This window comes from Bombina bombina, chromosome 9 (assembly GCF_027579735.1).
Source record: "Bombina bombina isolate aBomBom1 chromosome 9, aBomBom1.pri, whole genome shotgun sequence".
In the NCBI taxonomy this organism is placed as follows: domain Eukaryota; kingdom Metazoa; phylum Chordata; class Amphibia; order Anura; family Bombinatoridae; genus Bombina; species Bombina bombina.
In genome coordinates, this window is record NC_069507.1 from 273,308,378 (window position 1) to 273,333,068 (window position 24,691).

General features: G+C 37.7%; 1 protein-coding gene across 1 annotated transcript in view; it reads left to right on the top strand.

Moving 5' to 3' along the window:
• The window catches only part of MFAP5 (microfibril associated protein 5), a 219,366-nt gene that overhangs the window by 141,916 nt on the left and 52,759 nt on the right, over positions 1-24,691 (top strand). Inside the window, exon 5 of the mRNA XM_053692810.1 lies at positions 15,473-15,511. Coding sequence (XP_053548785.1) covers positions 15,473-15,511 — 39 coding nt within the window. The remainder of the gene's footprint in view (positions 1-15,472; positions 15,512-24,691) is intronic.

The window sequence follows — 24,691 nt, forward strand, 5'->3', positions numbered from 1 at the left end:
CAGCCAATCCTTCTATTTCCCTCGTGAGTTTCTATAAAAATAATCCCCAACCCTTCTGTTTCCCTGGTAAGTTTCTATAAAAATGCAGCCAACCCTTCTATTTCCCTGGTAAGTTTCTATAAAAATGCTCACCAACCCTTCTATTTCCCTGGTAAGTTTCTATAAAAATGCTCCCCAACCCTTCTAATTCCCTGGTAAGTTTCTATAAAAATGCTCCCCAACCCTTCTAATTCCCTGGTAAGTTTCTATAAAATTGCCAACAACCCTTCTATTTCCCTGGTAAGTTTCTATAAAAATGCCGCCAACCCTTCTATTTTCCTGGTGATTTTCTATTAAAAGGCTTGCGAACCCTTCAATTTCCCTAGTAAGTTTCTATAAAATTGCCACCAACCCTTCTATTTCCCTGGTAAGTTTCTATAAAAATGCAGCCAATCCTTCTATTTCCCTTGTGAGTTTCTATAAAAATGCCCCCCCAACCCTTCAATTTCCCTAGTAAGTTTCTATAAAAATGCTCGCAAACCCTTCTATTTCCCTGGTGAGTTTATATAAAAATGCAGCCAACCCTTCTATTTCCCTCATGAGTTTCTATAAAAATGCTGCCAACCCTTCTATTTCCCTCATGAGTTTATATAAAAATGCAGCCAACCCTTCTATTTCCCTCATGAGTTTCTATAAAAATGGCACCAACACTTCTATTTCCCTCATGAGTTTCTATAAAAATGCAGCCAACCCTTCGATTTCCCTTGTGAGTTTCCATAAAATGCCGCCAACCCTTCTATTTCCCTGGTAAGTTTCTATAAAAATGTCACAAACCTTCTATTTCCTTGGTGAGTTTCTATAAAAATGCTCCCAAACCCTACTATTTCCCTGGTTAGTTTCTATAAAAATGCCGCCAGCCCTTCTGTTTCCCTCGTGAGTTTCCATAAAATGCCGCCAACCCTTCTATTTCCCTGGTAAGTTTCTATAAAAATGTCACAACCCTTCTATTTCCCTGGTGAGTTTCTATAAAAATGCTCCTCAACCCTTCTGTTTCCCTGGTGAGTTTTCTATAAAAATGCTCCCCAACCCTTCTATTTCCCTGGTGAGTTTCTATAAAAATGTTCCTCAACCCTTCTATTTCCCTCGTGAGTTTCTATAAAAATGCTCCTCAACCCTTCTATTTCCCTGGTAGATTCTATAAAAATGCCGCCAACCCTTCTATTTCCCTGGTGTGTTTCTATAAAAATGCTGCCAACCCTTCTATTTCCCTGGTGTGTTTCTATAAAAATGCTGCCAACCCTTCTATTTCCCTGGTGAGTTTCTATAAAAATGCAGTCAATCCTTCTATTTCCCTTGTGAGTTTCTATAAAAATGCTCTCCAACCCTTCTGTTTCCCTGGTGAGTTTCTATAGAAATGCTCCCCAACCCTTCTGTTTCCCTGGTGAGTATCTATAAAAATGTTCAACCAACCCTTCTATTTCCCTGGCGAGTTTCTATAAAAATGCTCCCCAACCCTTCTGTTTCCCTGGTGAGTTTCTATAAAAATGCTCCCCAACCCTTCTGTTTCCCTGGTGAGTTTCTATAAAAATGCTCCTCAACCCTTCTGTTTCCCTGGTGAGTTTCTATAAAAATGCTCCCCAGCCCTTCTATTTCCCTGGGGAGTTTCTAAAAAAATGCTCCTCAACCCTTCTATTTCCCTGGTGAGTTTCTATAAAATTGTTCCCCAACCCTTCTATTTCCCTCGTGAGTTTCTATAAAAATGCTCCCCAACCCTTCTATTTCCCTGGTGAGTTTCTAAAAAAATACTCCCCAACCCTTCTATTTCCCTGGTGAGTTTCTATAGAAATGATCCCCAACCCTTCTATTTCCCTTGTGAGTTTCTACAGAAATGCTCCTCAACCCTTCTGTTTCCCTGGTGAGTTTCTATAAAATTACTCGCCAGCCCTTCTATTTCCCTGGTGAGTTTCTATAGAAATGCTCCTCAACCCTTCTGTTTCCCTGGTGAGTTTCTATAAAATTACTCGCCAGCCCTTCTATTTCCCTGGTGAGTTTCTATAGAAATGCTCCTCAACCCTTCTATTTCCCTGGTGAGTTTCTAAAAAAATGCTCCTCAACCCTTTTAGTTTCCTGGTGAGTTTCTATAAAAATGTTCCCCAACCCTTCTATTTCCCTGGTGAGTTTCTATAAAAATGCTCCCCAACCCTTCTATTTCCCTGGTGAGTTTCTATAAAAATGTTCCCCAACCCTTCTTTTTCCCTGGTGAGTTTCTATAAAAATGTTCCCCAACCCTTCTATTTCCCTGGTGAGTTTCTATAAAAAATACTCCCCAACCCTTCTATTTTCCTGGTGATTTTCTATTAAAAGGCTTGCGAACCCTTCAATTTCCCTAGTAAGTTTCTATAAAATTGCCACCAACCCTTCTATTTCCCTGGTAAGTTTCTATAAAAATGCAGCCAATCCTTCTATTTCCCTTGTGAGTTTCTATAAAAATGCCCCCCCAACCCTTCAATTTCCCTAGTAAGTTTCTATAAAAATGCTCGCAAACCCTTCTATTTCTATTTTTATATAAAAATGCAGCCAACCCTTCTATTTCCCTCATGAGTTTCTATAAAAATGCTGCCAACCCTTCTATTTCCCTCATGAGTTTATATAAAAATGCAGCCAACCCTTCTATTTCCCTCATGAGTTTCTATAAAAATGGCACCAACACTTCTATTTCCCTCATGAGTTTCTATAAAAATGCAGCCAACCCTTCGATTTCCCTTGTGAGTTTCCATAAAATGCCGCCAACCCTTCTATTTCCCTGGTAAGTTTCTATAAAAATGTAACAAACCTTCTATTTCCTTGGTGAGTTTCTATAAAAATGCTCCCAAACCCTTCTATTTCCCTGGTTAGTTTCTATAAAAATGCCGCCAGCCCTTCTGTTTCCCTCGTGAGTTTCCATAAAATGCCGCCAACCCTTCTATTTCCCTGGTAAGTTTCTATAAAAATGTCACAACCCTTCTATTTCCCTGGTGAGTTTCTATAAAAATGCTCCTCAACCCTTCTGTTTCCCTGGTGAGTTTTCTATAAAAATGCTCCCCAACCCTTCTATTTCCCTGGTGAGTTTCTATAAAAATGTTCCTCAACCCTTCTATTTCCCTCGTGAGTTTCTATAAAAATGCTCCTCAACCCTTCTATTTCCCTGGTAGATTCTATAAAAATGCCGCCAACCCTTCTATTTCCCTGGTGTGTTTCTATAAAAATGCTGCCAACCCTTCTATTTCCCTGGTGAGTTTCTATAAAAATGCAGTCAATCCTTCTATTTCCCTTGTGAGTTTCTATAAAAATGCTCTCCAACCCTTCTGTTTCCCTGGTGAGTTTCTATAGAAATGCTCCCCAACCCTTCTGTTTCCCTGGTGAGTATCTATAAAAATGTTCAACCAACCCTTCTATTTCCCTGGCGAGTTTCTATAAAAATGCTCCCCAACCCTTCTGTTTCCCTGGTGAGTTTCTATAAAAATGCTCCCCAACCCTTCTGTTTCCCTGGTGAGTTTCTATAAAAATGCTCCTCAACCCTTCTGTTTCCCTGGTGAGTTTCTATAAAAATGCTCCCCAGCCCTTCTATTTCCCTGGGGAGTTTCTAAAAAAATGCTCCTCAACCCTTCTATTTCCATGGTGAGTTTCTATAAAATTGTTCCCCAACCCTTCTATTTCCCTCGTGAGTTTCTATAAAAATGCTCCCCAACCCTTCTATTTCCCTGGTGAGTTTCTAAAAAAATACTCCCCAACCCTTCTATTTCCCTGGTGAGTTTCTATAGAAATGCTCCCCAACCCTTCTATTTCCCTTGTGAGTTTCTACAGAAATGCTCCTCAACCCTTCTGTTTCCCTGGTGAGTTTCTATAAAATTACTCGCCAGCCCTTCTATTTCCCTGGTGAGTTTCTATAGAAATGCTCCTCAACCCTTCTGTTTCCCTGGTGAGTTTCTATAAAATTACTCGCCAGCCCTTCTATTTCCCTGGTGAGTTTCTATAGAAATGCTCCTCAACCCTTCTATTTCCCTGGTGAGTTTCTAAAAAAATGCTCCTCAACCCTTTTATTTTCCTGGTGAGTTTCTATAAAAATGTTCCCCAACCCTTCTATTTCCCTGGTGAGTTTCTATAAAAATGCTCCCCAACCCTTCTATTTCCCTGGTGAGTTTCTATAAAAATGTTCCCCAACCCTTCTTTTTCCCTGGTGAGTTTCTATAAAAATGTTCCCCAACCCTTCTATTTCCCTGGTGAGTTTCTATAAAAAATACTCCCCAACCCTTCTATTTCCCTGGTGAGTTTCTATAAAAATGCTCCCCAACCCTTCTATTTCCCTGGTAAGTTTCTATAAAAATACTCCCCAACCCTTCTATTTCCCTGGTGAGTTTCTATAAAAATGCTCCTCAACCCTTCTATTTCCCTGGTGAGTTTCTATAAAAATGCTCCCCAACCCTTCTATTTCCCTCGTGAGTTTCTAAAAAAATGCTCCTCAACCCTTCTATTTCCCTCGTGAGTTTCTATAAAAATGTTCCCCAACCCTTCTATTTCCCTCGTGAGTTTCTATAAAAATGTTCCCCAACCCTTCTATTTCCCTGGTGAGTTTTCTATAAAAATGTTCCCCAACCCTTCAATTTCCCTGGTGAGTTTCTATAAAAATGTTCCCCAACCCTTCTATTTCCCTGGTGATTTTTCTATAAAAATGCTCCTCAAACCTTCTGTTTCCCTGGTGAGTTTCTATAAAAATGCTCCCCAGCCCTTCTATTTCCCTGGGGAGTTTCTAAAAAAATGCTCCTCAATCCTTCTATTTCCCTGGTGAGTTTCTATAAATTTGTTCCCCAACCCTTCTATTTCCCTCGTGAGTTTCTATAAAAATGCTCCCCAACCCTTTTATTTCCCTGGTGAGTTTCTAAAAAAATACTCCCCAACCCTTCTATTTCCCTGGTGAGTTTCTATAGAAATGCTCCCCAACCCTTCTATTTCCCTTGTGAGTTTCTATAGAAATGCTCCTCAACCCTTCTGTTTCCCTGGTGAGTTTCTATAAAATTACTCGCCAGCCCTTCTATTTCCCTGGTGAGTTTCTATAGAAATGCTCCTCAACCCTTCTGTTTCCCTGGTGAGTTTCTATAAAATTACTCGCCAGCCCTTCTATTTCCCTGGTGAGTTTCTATAGAAATGCTCCTCAACCCTTCTATTTCCCTGGTGAGTTTCTAAAAAAATGCTCCTCAACCCTTTTATTTTCCTGGTGAGTTTCTATAAAAATGCTCCCCAACCCTTCTATTTCCCTGGTGAGTTTCTATAAAAATGTTCCCCAACCCTTCTTTTTCCCTGGTGAGTTTCTATAAAAATGTTCCCCAACCCTTCTATTTCCCTGGTGAGTTTCTATAAAAAATACTCCCCAACCCTTCTATTTCCCTGGTGAGTTTCTATAAAAATGCTCCCCAACCCTTCTATTTCCCTGGTAAGTTTCTATAAAAATACTCCCCAACCCTTCTATTTCCCTGGTGAGTTTCTATAAAAATGCTCCTCAACCCTTCTATTTCCCTGGTGAGTTTCTATAAAAATGCTCCCCAACCCTTCTATTTCCCTCGTGAGTTTCTAAAAAAAATGCTCCTCAACCCTTCTATTTCCCTCGTGAGTTTCTATAAAAATGTTCCCCAACCCTTCTATTTCCCTCGTGAGTTTCTATAAAAATGTTCCCCAACCCTTCTATTTCCCTGGTGAGTTTTCTATAAAAATGTTCCCAACACATGTACCCTCTTATACAACACACACACTCATACAACACACACACACTCTCATGCAACACATGCACCCTCTTATACAACACACACACTCTCATACAACACACACACCCTCTCATGCAACACATGCACCCTCTTATACAACACACACACTCTCATACAACACACACACACTCTCATGCAACACATGCACCCTCTTATACAACACACACACTCTCATACAACACACACACACTCTCATGCAACACATGCACCCTCTTATACAACACACACACTTATACAACACACACACACACTCATACAACACACACACACACTCATACAACACACACACACTCATGCAACACATGCACCCTCTTATACAACACACACACTCTCATACAACACACACACACTCTCATGCAACACATGCACCCTCTTATACAACACACACACTCATACAACACACACACACTCATACAACACACACACACACTCATACAACACACACACTCATACAACACACACACTCTCTCATACAACACACACACTCATACAACTCACACACACACTCATACAACACACACACTCTCATATAACACACACACACACACTCATATAACACACACACATACCCTCTTATACAACACACACACACACACTCTCATATAACACACACACATACCCTCTTATACAACACACACACACACTCTCATATAACACACACACATACCCTCTTATACAACACACACACTGCACATTCTCATACAAAACACAAAAACACTCTCATATAAAACACCACTTACATAGGTACATAAGCTCCCTATATAATACAACAATAACGCAGCTGCAATTTACTGTAAATAAGTCAAAGGAGTCAAAATAAAACTATCCAGATTCAGACCTAGCCTAGGGGACCCAATGATCAAAATGTCACTGGAAAAGATGTAAAAAATCCAAAGCAAAGGGCAGCCCTCATGGAATTATCTAAAGATGTCTCCCATAGAATGTAATGGAGCTTGTTGGAAAGGAGAGTTAGCCGGGTGCACTTTATAAATGAGATCAGATTGCTCTGCTACCTTACAATCACCTGTTCTCGCACACATGTGTTTTTCTATCAGGGTAACAAGTGTTTTGGGTATTTTGACACAATTACTACCTTTTAGTATGTAAGAATAAACAGTCACCTAGATTACGAGTTTTGAGCGCTATAGAGAAATAACGAAAGCAACAAAAGTTACGTTATTTAATTTCCTATAGTGCTGCCATTACAAGTTTTCAAACATACGCCTTTTGCGTGCCAAATGGTTGCGTTGAGCTCCATACCGCACACAATCAGAGCACTGCTGAGACGTGCTTGTGCACGATTTCCCCATAGACATCAATGGGGAGAGCCGGCAACAAAAAACCCTAACACCTGCGATTGCGGAAACAAAAGTTCCGTAACGCAGCCCCATTGATGTCTTCTATTGGGAAAATGAAAATACTGTTTAAACCTAACACCCTAACATAAACCCTATGTCTAAACACCCCTAATCTGCTGCCCCCAACATCGCTGATGCCTGCCTACAGTTATTAACCCCTAATCTGCCGCTCCCGATATCACCGCTACCTAAATAAATTATTAACCCCTAATCTATCGCTCCCGATATCTCCGCCACTATACTACATTTATTAACCCCTAAACCGCCAGCCCCCCACATCGCAACAAGCTAAATTAAACTATATTAACCCCTAAACCTAACCCTAACGTAACCCTAACGTAACCCTAACCCTAACACCCCCTAACTTTAACATAATAAAAATATAGCTAAATTAAATTTACAATTATTAACTAAATAAACCTATTAACCCCTGAACCGCCAGCCCCCCCATATCACAACAAGCTAAATTAAACTATATTAACTTCTCAACCTAACCCTAACCCCCCCCCTAACTTTAACATAATTAACTAAATAATTCCTATTTAAAACTAAATACAAACTTACCTGTGAAATAAAACCTAAGCTAGCTACAATATAACTAATAGTTACATTGTAGCTTAGGTTTTATTTTTATTTCACAGGTAAGTTTGTATTTATTTTAACTAGGTAGACTAGTTAGTAAATAGTTATTAATTATTTACTAACTACCTAGCTAAAATAAATACAAACTTACCTGTGAAACAAAACCTAACCTGTCTTACACTAAAACCTACCATTACAAAAAAAAACAAAAAAACTATCATTACAAAAAAAATAAATGAAATTATCCAAAAAAATAAAGATTAATCCTATTCTAATACCTTTAAAAAAAAAAACACCCCAAAATAAAAACCCTACTCTAGAATAAACTACCAAGGGCCCTTAAAAGGGCCTTTTGGGGGGCCCTTAAAAGGGCCTTTTGTAGGGCATTGCCCTAAGTTAAAAAGCACTTTTGCTACAAAAAAAAACACCCCCTAAAAAAATACATTACACAAAATAACAAACAAATTATCAAAAATAATAAAAACTATTCCTATTCTAATACCCATAAAAAACACCCCTAAATAAAAAACCTAGGGCGCGATCCAATATAGGGCGCAGGTTTCAGCGCAAGCGTGGAAACCTGCGCCGCCCGTAATTTCAGCTCGCACAGCGAGCTATCTCATATACGGCGCCGGCAGTTGCTAAAGTGCCGTAAGTCGGACAAACTAGCGATGTCCAGAAATCAGCGTAAGTACAAATTTCTGGAGTCGCCAGTGACTTACGGCACTTTAGAAACTGCCGCCGCCTAAAAAAACTGACTAAAATATTAAATCTCCAGTTACTGTCTAACAAGCCTCCCAAACATAGCCCGACACGTATACCCCTCTATCCACAATCCCCCCTCTCACTCCTAACAATAAATGTATTAACCCCTAAACCGCTGCTCCCGGACCCCGCCGCCACCTATATTAACTGTATTACCCCCTAATCTGAGCCCCCTACACCGCCGCCACCTATATTAACTGTATTAACCCCAATCTAATCCCCCTACACCGCCGCCCCCTATTTTAAATGTATTAACCCCTAATATGATCCCCCTACACCGCCGCCACCTATTTTAAATGTATTAACCCCTAATATGATCCCCTACACCGCAGCCACCTATTTTAAATATATTACCCCCTAAACCTAAGTCTAACCCTAACACCCCCTAACTTAATTATTATTGAAATAAATCTAAATAATATTAATATTAACTAAATTATTCCTATTTACAACTAAATACTTACCTATAAAATAAACCCTAAGATAGCTACAATATAATTAATAATTACATTGTAGCTATTTTAGGGTTTATATTTATTTTACAGGTAACTTTGTATTTATTTTAACTATGTACAATAGCTATTAAATAGTTAATAACTATTTAATAGCTACCTAGTTAAAATAAGTACAAAATTACCTGTAAAATAAATCCTAACCTAAGTTACAAATACACCTACACTATCAATAAATTAATTAAATAAACTACAATTATCTAAACTAAAATATAATTAAATACACTAAACTATATTACAAAAAACAAACAAACACTAAATTACAAAAAATAAAAAAAGATTACAAGAATTTTAAGCTAATTACACCTAATCTAAGCCCCCTAATACAATAAAAAAGCCCCCCAAAATAATAAAATCCCTACCCTATACTAAATTACAAAAGTAATCAGCTCTATTACCAGCCCTTAAAAGGGCCTTTTGTGGGGCATTGCCCCAAAGTAATCAGCTCTTTTACCTGTAAAAAAAAAAGAACAAACCCCCCCATTACAACCCACCACCCACACACCCCTACTCTAAAACCCACCCTATCCCCCGTTAAAAAAACCTAAGTCTAACCCCCAAGTGGTCCTTACCTGTCCTGAAGACCGGCGGAGAATGTCCTGTTCCAGGCGGAGAAGTCTTCTTCCAGGCGGCGACCTCTTCTTCTTCCAGGAACCAGCCAATAGAATTACAGTAGCTCTTATTCTATTGGCTATTCAAATCAGCCAATAGAATTAAAGTAGCTCTCATCCGATTGGCTGATTTGAATTTGAAGGCTCAAATCAGCCAATAGGAATTCAAGGGACGCCATTTTTAATTGCGTACCTTGAATTTCTATTCAGTGTACGGCGGAGATCGTATGAAGAGGATCCTCTACGCTCCATGGCTCTGGTCTTCAGTTCCAGCGTCACTGATCTTCAGTTCCAGCATCGCTGGTCTTCAGTTCCAGAGAGGACAGTCTTCAGCTCCGCGGTCATTGGTCTTCAACTCCTCCGCTCCGCGCCGGCTGGTTCCTGCAAGAAGAAGAGGTCGCCGCCTGGAAGAAGACTTCTCCGCCTGGAACAGATCCTTCTCCGCCGGTCTTCAGGACAGGTAAGGACCACTTGGGGGTTAGACTTAGTTTTCTTTAAGGGGGGATCGGGTGGGTTTTAGAGTAGGGGTGGTGGGTTGTAATGGGGGGGTGTTCTTTTTTTTTACAGGTAAAAGAGCTGATTACTTTGGGGCAATGCCCAACAAAAGGCCCTTTTAAGGGCTGGTAATAGAGCTGATTACTTTTGTAATTTAGTTTAGGGTAGGGACATTTTATTATTTTGGGGGGCTTTTTTATTTTATTAGGGGGCTTAGATTAGGTGTAATTAGCTTAAAATTCTTGTAATCTTTTTTTATTTTTTGTAATTTAGTGTTTGTTTGTTTTTTGTAATATAGTTTAGTGTATTTAATTATATTTTAGTTTAGATAATTGTAGTTTATTTAATTTATTTATTGATAGTGTAGGTGTATTTGTAACTTAGGTTAGGATTTATTTTACAGGTAATTTTGTAATTATTTTAACTAGGTAGCTATTAAATAGTTATTAACTATTTAATAGCTATTGTACCTAGTTAAAATAAATACAAAGTTACCTGTAAAATAAATATAAACCCTAAAATAGCTACAATGTAATTATTAATTATATTGTAGCTATCTTAGGGTTTATTTTATAGGTAAATATTTAGATTTAAATAGGAATAATTTAGTTAATATTATTAATATTATTTAGATTTATTTTAATAATAATTAAGTTAGGGGGTGTTAGGGTTAGACTTAGGTTTAGTGGTTAATATATTTAATATAGGTGGCGGCGGTGTAGGGGGATTAGATTAGGGGTTAATATATTTAATATAGGTGGCGGCGGAGTAGGGGGATTAGATTAGGGGTTAATAATTTTAATATAGGTGGCGGCGGTGTAGGGGGATTAGATTAGGGGTTAATAATTTTAATATAGGTGGCAGCGGTGTAGGGGGATTAGATTAGGGGTTAATAATTTTAATAAAGGTGGCGGCGGTTTAGGGGGATTAGATTAGGGGTTAATAATTTTAATATAGGTGGCGGCGGTGTAGGGGGATTAGATTAGGGGTTAATATATTTAATATAGGTGGCGGCGGTGTAGGGGGATTAGATTAGGGGTTAATATAGTTAATATAGGTGGCGGCGGTGTAGGGGGATTAGATTAGGGGTTAATAATTTTAATATAGGTGGCGTCGGGGTAGGGGGATCAGATTAGGGGTTAATATAGTTAATTTAGGTGGCGGCGGTGTAGGGGGCTCACATTAGGGGGTAATACATTTAATATAGCTTGCGGTGGTGTAGGGGGATCAGATTAGGGGGTAATACATATAATGTAGGTGGCGGCGGGGTCCGGGAGCGGCGGTTTAGGGGTTAAACACTTTATTAGGGATTGCAGCGGGGGATTGAGGTTGACAGGTAGATAGACATTGCGCATGCGTTAGGTGTTAGGTTTTATTTTGCAGGTAGTTTAGGGAGTTACAGGGCTCCAATACTTAGCATAAGGCTTACTACGCCTGCAATTTGTGGCAAGGTGAAAATGGAGTAAGATTTCTTCATTTTCGCCATGCAAGTCCTTACGCTGTATATTGGATACCAAACTGCGCGGGTTTGGTATATCAGTCTATGGGCCAAAAAACTACGGCCGAAGGGTGAAATATACGAGCGTAACTCCTAGGTTACGCCGTATATGTGATACCAAACCCGCGCAATATTTGGCGTCGCCGGCCTCTGCGGGCGACCCTGCATATCGGATCGGGCCCCTAATCTAGAATAAAATACCAATGGCCCTTAAAAGGGCCTTTTGTAGGGCATTGGCCTAAATATAACAGCTCTTTTAGTGAAAACAAGTTACAAACCCCCACCCCCCAACCCATAAAATTAAAAAAATATCTAAAAAACCTAAGATACCCATTGCGCTGTTCAAATCAGCAAATAGGATTTAAGCAGTTCTCATTCTATTGGCTAGTTCGAATTAGCCAATAGAATGAGAGCTGCTTAAATCCTATTGGCTGATTTGAATTGCGTCCCTTGCATTGAAGATTCAGTGTACGGCGGCGACCGTATGAATAAGATGCTCTGCACCGGATGTCTTCAGGATGGACCCGCTCCGTGCCGGCTGGATGAAGATTGAAGAGGCCGCATGGATGAAGACTTCTTGCCACATGGATGATGACTTCGCCGGCTGGATGTATCGTTCAAGCGGGACTTCAACAACTGTAAGTGGATCATCAGGGGTTAGTGTTAGGTTTTTTAAGGGTTTTTTGGGTGTTTTTTTAAGTTTAGGGTATTGGCAGTAAAAGAGCTAAATGCCCTTTATTTTGGGGGGCTTTTTTATTTTGATAGGGCTATCAGATTAGGTGTAATTCTTTTTTATTTTTGATAATTTGTTTGTTATTTTTCATAATTTAGTGTTTGTTTTTATTTTTTGTAATTAGACACTTTTTGTAATTTTTAGAGTAGTGTTAGGATTTTTTTATTGGTAGTTTAGTTTTATTTAATTGGTAGTTAGTTTAATTTTAGCTTAATAATTATAATAGTTTAATTGTTAGTGTAAATTTTTTTTTTAATTTAATTTAAATTAGGGAAATTGTAATTTTAATAAAAAAATTAGGGGGCCATTAGGTTTAGGGGTTACTAGCTTAAATTAGTTTATTTAGTTGTGGGGCTTTTGGTTTTTAGGAGTTAATAGTTTATTTTAGTATATTTCGTTGTGGGGGGCTTGAGGTTTAGGGGTTAATAGGTTTATTAAGCGGGGGTGTGGGCGGACGGCAGGTTAGTGGTTAATAATATTATTTAAATATGCAATGAGGGAGGGCGGCAGTTTAGGGGTTAATAAGTTTATTATAGTGACGACAATGTCGGGGAGCGGCAGAAAAGGGGTTAATACATTTTTTTAGTGGCAGCGATGTTGGAAGCGGCAGATTAGGGGTTAATAAATATATTATAGTGTTTGCGATGCGGGAGAGCCTCGGTTTAGGGGTTAATAGGTAGTTTATGGGTGTTTAGTGCACTTTGTAACACTTTTGTTATGAGTTTTATGTAACAGCTTTGTAGCGTAAAACTCTCATAACTACTGACTTTAGATGGCGCTACAGATCTTGTCGCTTTAGGCTGTAACGCTCACTTTTTAGCTGTACCGCAAAACTCGTAATACCAGCGCTATGGGAATCCCATGAAAAAACGTAATTTTTACGTGCGTGGGACTGACGTTGCGTTACAGGCTAAAAGGTATGCGGTACAGCTATACCGACAACACCTGTAATAGCTGCGGTGCTGTTTTAACACTGACAATGCCATATTTTCAGCGTTACAAGCCACAACGTAAAACTTGTAGTCTAGGTGAGTGAGAACTACAGGGGACAATGTATATAGCAAGATATTTCAGCTATACCCATGGCACGCCCCAGTTCTGATCACTAGCAGAGTTGTGCGAAACCCATTTAACAATATGGAAAATAATATGTTTTAAATTTCATATTATAAATATAAATTTCCAAGGTATTTTTTGCATGGACAGTGTAGTTTTATTACAATTTGTACAGTGCACCTTAAATAGTCTTTTTCCTGCATAATTTTAATATAAATTTGAATTTTACCTTTGAAATACAATTTTTGCAGAACAATTTCATTATTTTGTTGATTAAACAGTACAATTAAAGGGACAGTAAAAGTAACAATGTGCAAAATTATTTAATATTATGCAAAAAAAAAAGATTTGCAAGATTTTAGCCCCCTTACCTTGCTTTCCTCACCAGACTCTTCTGATCAGGTATTTTTTTTCAAAAGCGTGTGATTTGATGGCGTGCCTGATCATATTGAACTAAATTTAGCTTATTCCCGCTCTCTGTAAAGCTTTACTCAGTGTGACCACACTACATTTAGTTCAATACCGTGATGCGCTTTTGAAAAAAAAGACCTAATCAAAAGAGGCTGGCAGTATATATATAGTATAACTTTGTGGGCTTGCAAATCTGGATGTTCCATGGGAGTTTACTGGGTGTTCCATAGGAGTTTACTGGGCATTCCATGGAAATTTTCTGGGCCTTCCATGGGAGTATACAGGCGTTCCACGTGAGTTACTGGGGGTTCCATGGGAGTTTACTAGACCTTCCATGGGAGTTTGCTGGACGTTCCATGGGAATTTACAGGCGTTCCATGGGAGTTTACTGGACTTCCAATTGGAGTTTACTGGGTGTTCCATTGGAGTTTTCTGGGCGTTCCATGGGAGTTTACAGGCGTTACATAGGAGTTTACTGGGCGTTCCATGGGAGTTTACAGGCGTTACATAGGAGTTTACTGGGCGTTCCATGGGAGTTTACAGGCGTTACATAGGAGTTTACTGGGCGTTCCATGGGAGTTTACAGGCGTTACATAGGAGTTTACCGGGCGTTCCATGGGAGTTTATAATTTTAAAAGACTACCTTCCATCTTAGTTGCAACTTTTCACCAAAAATCAGTCCTAACCACCCCAGCCTCTCACCCGACCACTGCAGCCTTCCTAACCACCCCAGCCCCTCACCCAACCACTGCATCTATCCTAACCACCCCACCACCTCACCCAACCACTGCAGCTATCCTAAACACCCCAGACCCTTACCTAACTATTGCAGCTATCCTAACCACCCCAGCCACTCACCCAACCATTGCAGCTATCCTAACCACCCCAGCCCCTCACCCAACCACTGCAGCTATTCTAAGCACCCCAACCCCTTACCCAACCACTGCAGCTATCCTAAGCACCCCAACCCCTTACCCAACCACTACAGTTATCCTAACCACCCCAGACCCTTACCAACCACTGTAGATATCCTAACCACCCCAGCACCTTACCCAACCACTGCAGCTATCCTAACCACCCCAGACCCTTACCAACCACTGTAGATATCCTTACCACCCCAGCCCCTTACCCAACCATTGCATCTATCCTAGCCAACCAAGCCCCTCACCCAACCATTGCAGCTATCCTAACCACCCCAGATCCTTACCCAACCACAGCAGCTATCCAAATCACTCCAGACCCTTACCAACCACTGTAGATTTCCTAACTACCCCAGCTCCTTATCCAACCACTGCAGCTATCCTAACCACCCAGACCCTTACCTAACCACTGCAGCTATCCTAACCACCACATACCCTTACCCAACCACTGTAGCTATCCTAACCACCCCAGCACCTCATACACCCACTGCAGCTCTTCTAACCACCCCAGACCTTTACCCAACCACCTCAGCTCCTCACCAACTACTGCAGCTTTCCTAGCCACTCAGCCCCCTCACAGCAATTATCCCAAATGTGGCCTGTTACTGAAACCCACCCTAATACTCGAGGCCCCCCCCACTATGTCCTCCACACCACACTCACAGTATAACAGACCTTGATTGTGTGTTGTATTATGACACTGTTTTTTATTTGTTTATCAGGTTAGTGTTAGTAAAGTGTTGCATTTGTTTTTTAGATGATGCTGATAGTAAAGTCTCACCAACCCCTGCTGGAGGTATGTATTAATCTAGATGATCTATTAAAGTGCATGATACTAGGTAAGTGACTGCTATAGTGAGTGCACATTGTGTGGCAGCTATAGTAGTATGCTTATGTTCATATAATTATATATATATAGTACGTCTGTCATGTGCCCATATGTAGTGCTTAAGCACATATAATTATATACATAGTACGTCTGTTGTGTGCACGTATGTAGTGCTTAAGCACATATAATTATATATATATAGTACGTCTGTTGTGTGCACGTATGTAGTGCTTAAGCACATATAATTATATACATAGTACGTCTGTCATGTGCCCATATGTAGTGCTTAAGCACATATAATTATATACATAGTACGTCTGTTGTGTGCCCATATGTAGTGCTTAAGCACATATAATTATATACATAGTACGTCTGTTGTGTGCACGTATGTAGTGCTTAAGCACATATAATTATATACATAGTACGTCTGTTGTGTGCACGTATGTAGTGCTTAAGCACATATAATTATATATATATAGTACGTCTGTTGTGTGCATGTATGTAGTGCTTAAGCACATATAATTATATACATAGTACGTCTGTCATGTGCCCATATGTAGTGCTTAAGCACATATAATTATATACATAGTACGTTTGTTGTGTGCCCATATGTAGTGCTTAAGCACATATAATTATATACATAGTACGTCTGTTGTGTGCACGTATGTAGTGCTTAAGCACATATAATTATATACATAGTACGTCTGTCATGTGCACATATGTAGTGCTTAAGCACATATAATTATATACATAGTACGTCTGTTGTGTGCCCATATGTAGTGCTTAAGCACATATAATTATATACATAGTACGTCTGTTGTGTGCACGTATGTAGTGCTTAAGCATATATAATTATATACATAGTACGTCTGTTGTGTGCACGTATGTAGTGCTTAAGCATATATAATTATATACATAGTACGTCTGTTGTGTGCACGTATGTAGTGCTTAAGCACATATAATTATATACATAGTACGTCTGTTGTGTGCACGTATGTAGTGCTTAAGCATATATAATTATATACATAGTACGTCTGTTGTGTGCACGTATGTAGTGCTTAAGCACATATAATTATATATACATAGTACGTCTGTTGTGTGCACGTATGTAGTGCTTAAGCACATATAATTATATACATAGTACGTCTGTTGTGTGCACGTATGTAGTGCTTAAGCACATATAATTATATACATAGTACGTCTGTTGTGTGCACATATGTAGTGCTTAAGCACATATAATTATATATACATAGTACGTCTGTTGTGTGCACGTATGTAGTGCTTAAGCACATATAATTATATACATAGTACGTCTGTTGTGTGCACGTATGTAGTGCTTAAGCATATATAATTATATACATAGTACGTCTGTTGTGTGCACATATGTAGTGCTTAAGCATATATAATTATATACATAGTACGTCTGTTGTGTGCACGTATGTAGTGCTTAAGCATATATAATTATATACATAGTACGTCTGTTGTGTGCACATATGTAGTGCTTAAGCATATATAATTATATACATAGTACGTCTGTTGTGTGCACATATGTAGTGCTTAAGCACATATAATCATGTATATAGTACGTCTGTTGTGTGCACATATGTAGTGCTTAAGCACATATAATCATGTATATAGTACGTCTGTTGTGTGCCCATATGTAGTGCTTAAGCACATATAATTATATACATAGTACGTCTGTTGTGTGCACATATGTAGTGCTTAAGCACATATAATTATATACATAGTACGTCTGTTGTGTGCACATATGTAGTGCTTAAGCACATATAATCATGTATATAGTATGTTTGTCGTGTGCACATATGTAGTGCTTAAGCACATATAATCATGTATACAGTATGTTTGTCGTGTGCACATATGTAGTGCTTAAGCACATATAATCATGTATATAGTATGTCTGTCGTGTGCACATATGTAGTGCTTAATCACATATAATCATGTATATAGTATGTCTGTCATGTGCACATATGTAGTGCTTAATCACATATAATCATGTATATAGTATGTCTGTCATGTGCACATATGTAGTGCTTAATCACATATAATCATGTATATAGTATGTCTGTCATGTGCACGTATGTAGTGCTTAAGCACATATAATCATATATATAGTATGTCTGTCATGTGCACATATGTAGTGCTTAATCACATATAATCATGTATATAGTATGTCTGTCGTGTGCACATATGTAGTGCTTAATCACATATAATCATTTATATAGTACGTCTGTCGTGTGCACATACGGTATGTAGTGCTTAAGCACATATAGTCATATATAGTACGTCTGTCATGTGCACGTATGTAGTGCTTAAGCACATATAATCATATATATAGTATGTCTGTCGTATGCACATACGGTATGTAGTGCTTAAGCACATATAATCATTTATATAGTACATCTGTCGTGTGCACATATGTAGAGATTAAGCACATATAATCATTTATATAGTATGTCTGTCATGTGCACATATGTAGTGCTTAAGCACATACAATCATGTATATAGTACGTCTGTCATGTGCACGTATGTAGTGCTTAAGCACATATAATCATGTATATAGTACGTCTGTCGTGTGCACGTATGTAGTGCTTAAGCACATATAATCATGTATATAGTATGTCTGTCGTGTGCACATATGTAGTGCTTAAGCACATATAAATATGTATATAGTAGGTCTGTCATGTGCACATATGTAGTGCTTAAGCACATATAATCATTTATATAGTATGTCTGTCGTGTGCACGTATGTAGTGCTTAAGCACATATAATCATGTATATAGTACGTCTGTCGTGTGCACATATGTAGTGCTTAAGCACATATAATCATGTATATAGTACGTCTGTCGTGTGCACATATGTAGTGCTTAAGCACATATAATCATGTATATAGTTTGTTTGTCGTGTGCACATATGTAGTGCTTAAGCACATATAATCATTTATATAGTACGTCTGTCTTGTGCACATATGGTATGTAGTGCTTAAGCACATATAGTCATATATAGTACGTCTGTCGTGTGCACGTATGTAGTGCTTAAGCACATATAATTATATATATATAGTACGTCTGTTGTGTGCACGTATATAGTGCTTAAGCACATATAATTATATATATATAGTACGTCTGTTGTGTGCATGTATGTAGTGCTTAAGCACATATAATTATATACATAGTACGTCTGTCATGTGCCCATATGTAGTGCTTAAGCACATATAATTATATACATAGTACGTTTGTTGTGTGCCCATATGTAGTGCTTAAGCACATATAATTATATACATAGTACGTCTGTTGTGTGCACGTATGTAGTGCTTAAGCACATATAATTATATACATAGTACGTCTGTCATGTGCACATATGTAGTGCTTAAGCACATATAATTATATACATAGTACGTCTGTTGTGTGCCCATATGTAGTGCTTAAGCACATATAATTATATACATAGTACGTCTGTTGTGTGCACGTATGTAGTGCTTAAGCATATATAATTATATACATAGTACGTCTGTTGTGTGCACGTATGTAGTGCTTAAGCATATATAATTATATACATAGTACGTCTGTTGTGTGCACGTATGTAGTGCTTAAGCACATATAATTATATACATAGTACGTCTGTTGTGTGCACGTATGTAGTGCTTAAGCATATATAATTATATACATAGTACGTCTGTTGTGTGCACGTATGTAGTGCTTAAGCACATATAATTATATATACATAGTACGTCTGTTGTGTGCACGTATGTAGTGCTTAAGCACATATAATTATATACATAGTACGTCTGTTGTGTGCACGTATGTAGTGCTTAAGCATATATAATTATATACATAGTACGTCTGTTGTGTGCACATATGTAGTGCTTAAGCACATATAATTATATATACATAGTACGTCTGTTGTGTGCACGTATGTAGTGCTTAAGCACATATAATTATATACATAGTACGTCTGTTGTGTGCACGTATGTAGTGCTTAAGCATATATAATTATATACATAGTACGTCTGTTGTGTGCACATATGTAGTGCTTAAGCATATATAATTATATACATAGTACGTCTGTTGTGTGCACGTATGTAGTGCTTAAGCATATATAATTATATACATAGTACGTCTGTTGTGTGCACATATGTAGTGCTTAAGCATATATAATTATATACATAGTACGTCTGTTGTGTGCACATATGTAGTGCTTAAGCACATATAATCATGTATATAGTACGTCTGTTGTGTGCACATATGTAGTGCTTAAGCACATATAATCATGTATATAGTACGTCTGTTGTGTGCCCATATGTAGTGCTTAAGCACATATAATTATATACATAGTACGTCTGTTGTGTGCACATATGTAGTGCTTAAGCACATATAATTATATACATAGTACGTCTGTTGTGTGCACATATGTAGTGCTTAAGCACATATAATCATGTATATAGTATGTTTGTCGTGTGCACATATGTAGTGCTTAAGCACATATAATCATGTATACAGTATGTTTGTCGTGTGCACATATGTAGTGCTTAATCACATATAATCATGTATATAGTATGTCTGTCATGTGCACATATGTAGTGCTTAATCACATATAATCATGTATATAGTATGTCTGTCATGTGCACATATGTAGTGCTTAATCACATATAATCATGTATATAGTATGTCTGTCATGTGCACATATGTAGTGCTTAATCACATATAATCATGTATATAGTATGTCTGTCATGTGCACGTATGTAGTGCTTAAGCACATATAATCATATATATAGTATGTCTGTCATGTGCACATATGTAGTGCTTAATCACATATAATCATGTATATAGTATGTCTGTCGTGTGCACATATGTAGTGCTTAATCACATATAATCATTTATATAGTACGTCTGTCGTGTGCACATACGGTATGTAGTGCTTAAGCACATATAGTCATATATAGTACGTCTGTCATGTGCACGTATGTAGTGCTTAAGCACATATAATCATATATATAGTATGTCTGTCGTATGCACATACGGTATGTAGTGCTTAAGCACATATAATCATTTATATAGTACATCTGTCGTGTGCACATATGTAGAGATTAAGCACATATAATCATTTATATAGTATGTCTGTCATGTGCACATATGTAGTGCTTAAGCACATACAATCATGTATATAGTACGTCTGTCATGTGCACGTATGTAGTGCTTAAGCACATATAATCATGTATATAGTACGTCTGTCGTGTGCACGTATGTAGTGCTTAAGCACATATAATCATGTATATAGTATGTCTGTCGTGTGCACATATGTAGTGCTTAAGCACATATAAATATGTATATAGTAGGTCTGTCATGTGCACATATGTAGTGCTTAAGCACATATAATCATTTATATAGTATGTCTGTCGTGTGCACGTATGTAGTGCTTAAGCACATATAATCATGTATATAGTACGTCTGTCGTGTGCACATATGTAGTGCTTAAGCACATATAATCATGTATATAGTACGTCTGTCGTGTGCACATATGTAGTGCTTAAGCACATATAATCATGTATATAGTTTGTTTGTCGTGTGCACATATGTAGTGCTTAAGCACATATAATCATTTATATAGTACGTCTGTCTTGTGCACATATGGTATGTAGTGCTTAAGCACATATAGTCATATATAGTACGTCTGTCGTGTGCACGTATGTAGTGCTTAAGCACATATAATCATATATATAGTATGTCTGTCGTATGCACATACGGTATGTAGTGCTTAAGCACATATAATCATTTATATAGTACATCTGTCGTGTGCACATATGTAGTGCTTAAGCACATATAATCATTTATATAGTACGTCTGTCATGTGCACATATGTAGTGCTTAAGCACATACAATCATGTATATAGTACGTCTGTCATGTGCACATATGTAGTGCTTAAGCACATATAATCATGTATATAGTACGTCTGTCGTGTGCACGTATGTAGTGCTTAAGCACATATAATCATGTATATAGTATGTCTGTCGTGAGCACATATGTAGCGCTTAAGCACATATAAATATGTATATAGTAGGTCTGTCATGTGCACATATGTAGTGCTTAAGCACATATAATCATTTATATAGTATGTCTGTCGTGTGCATGTATGTAGTGCTTAAGCACATATAATCATGTATATAGTATGTTTGTTGTGTGCACATATGTAGTGCTTAAGCACATATAAATATGTATATAGTAGGTCTGTCATGTACACATATGTAGTGCTTAAGCACATATAAATATGTATATAGTAGGTCTGTCATGTGCACATATGTAGTGCTTAAGCACATATAATCATATACATAGTATGTCTATTGTGTGCACATATGTAGTGCTTAAGCACATGTAATCATGTATATAGTACGTCTGTCTTGTGCACGTATGTAGTGCTTAAGCACATAGAATCATATACATAGTATGTCTGTCATGTGCACATATGTAGTGCTTAAGCACATATAATCATTTATATAGTACGTTTATCGTGTGCACATATGTAGTGCTTAAGCACATATAATCATGTATATAGTAAGTCTGTCTTGTCCACATATTTAGTGCTTAAGCACATATAATCATGTATATAGTACGTCTGTCGTGTGCACATACGGTATGTAGTGCTTAAGCACATATAATCATATATATAGTACGTCTGTCTTGTGCACATACGGTATGTAGTGCTTAAGCACATATAGTCATATATATAGTACGTCTGTCGTGTGCATATATGTAGTGCTTAAGCACATATAATCATGTATATAGTATGTCTGTCGTGTGCGCATATGTAGTGCTTAAGCACATATAATCATGTATATAGTATGTCTGTCGTGTGCATGTATGTAGTGCTTAAGCACATATAATCATTTATATAGTACGTCTGTCGTGTGCACATACGGTATGTAGTGCTTAAGCACATATAGTCATATATATAGTACGTCTGTCGTGTGCACATACGGTATGTAGTGCTTAAGCACATATAGTCATATATATAGTACGTCTGTCGTGTGCATATATGTAGTGCTTAAGCACATATAATCATGTATATAGTATGTCTGTCGTGTGCACATATGTTGTGCTTAAGCACATATAGTCATATATATAGTATGTCTGTCGTGTGCAGATACCGTATGTAGTGCTTAAGCACATATAGTCATATATATATAGTATATCTGTCATGTGCACATATGTAGTGCTTAAGCACATATAATCATATATATAGTACATCTGTCATGTACACATACGGTATGTGGTGCTTAAGCACATATAATCATATATATAGTACTTCTGTCGTGTGCACATACAGTATGTAGTGCTTAAGCACATGTAATCATATATATAGTACGTCTGTCGTGTGCACATACGGTATGTAGTGCTTAAGCACATGTAATCATATATATAGTACTTCTGTCGTGTGCACATACGGTATGTAGTGCTTAAGCACATATAATCATATATATAGTACGTCTGTCGTGTGCACATACCGTATGTAGTGCTTAAGCACATATAATCATTTATATAGTACGTCTGTCGTGTGCACATACCGTATGTAGTGCTTAAGCACATATAGTCATATATATAGTACGTCTGTCGTGTGCACATACGGTATGTAGTGCTTAAGCACATATAGTCATATCTATAGTACGTCTGTCGTGTGCATATATGTAGTGCTTAAGCACATATAATCATGTATATAGTATGTCTGTCGTGTGCACGTATGTAGTGCTTAATCACATATAATCATGTATATAGTATGTCTGTCATGTGCACATATGTAGTGCTTAATCATATATAATCATGTATATAGTATGTCTGTCATGTGCACATATGTAGTGCTTAATCACATATAATCATGTATATAGTATGTCTGTCGTGTGCACATATGTAGTGCTTAATCACATATAATCATTTATATAGTACGTCTGTCGTGTGCACATACGGTATGTAGTGCTTAAGCACATATAATCATATATATATAGTACTTCTGTCTTGTGCACATACCGTATGTAGTGCTTAAGCAAATATAATCATATATATATAGTACTTCTGTCGTGTGCACATACGGTATGTAGTGCTTAAGCACATATAATCATATATATAGTACGTCTGTCGTGTGCACATACCGAATGTAGTGCTTAAGCACATATAATCATTTATATAGTACATCTGTCGTGTGCACATACGGTATGTAGTGCTTAAGCACATATAATCATTTATATAGTACGTCTGTCGTGTGCACATACGGTATGTAGTGCTTAAGCACATATAATCATATATATAGTACTTCTGTCGTGTGCACATACCGTATGTAGTGCTTAAGCACATATAATCATATATATAGTACGTCTGTCGTTTGCACATACGGTATGTAGTGCTTAAGCACATATAATCATATATATAGTAGTCTGTCATGTGCACATACTGTATGTAGTGCTTAAGCACATATAATCATATATATAGTACGTCTGTCGTGTGCACATACGGTATGTAGTGCTTAAGCACATATAATCATATATATAGTACGTCTGTCGTGTGCACATATGTAGTGCTTAAGCACCTATAATCATGTATATAGTATGTCTGTCGTGCGCACGTATGAAGTGCTTAAGCACATATAATCTTTTATATAGTACGTCTGTCGTGTGCACATACGGTATGTAGTGCTTAAGCACATATAATCATTTATATAGTACATCTGTCGTGTGCACATACGGTATGTAGTGCTTAAGCACATATAGTCATATATATAGTACATCTGTCGTGTGCACATACGGTATGTAGTGCTTAAGCACATATAGTCATATATATAGTACGTCTGTCGTGTGCACATACGGTATGTAGTGCTTAAGCACATATAGTCATATATATAGTACGTCTGTCGTGTGGACGCATGTAGTGCTTAAGCACATATAATCATTTATATAGTACGTCTGTCATGTGCACGTATGTAGTGCTTAAGCACATATAATCATTTATATAGTACGACTGTCGTGTGCACGTATGTAGTGCTTAAGCACATATAATCATGTATATAGTACGTCTGTCGTGTGCACATATGTTGTGCTTAAGCACATATAATCATGTATATAGTATGTCTGTCGTTTGCACGTATGT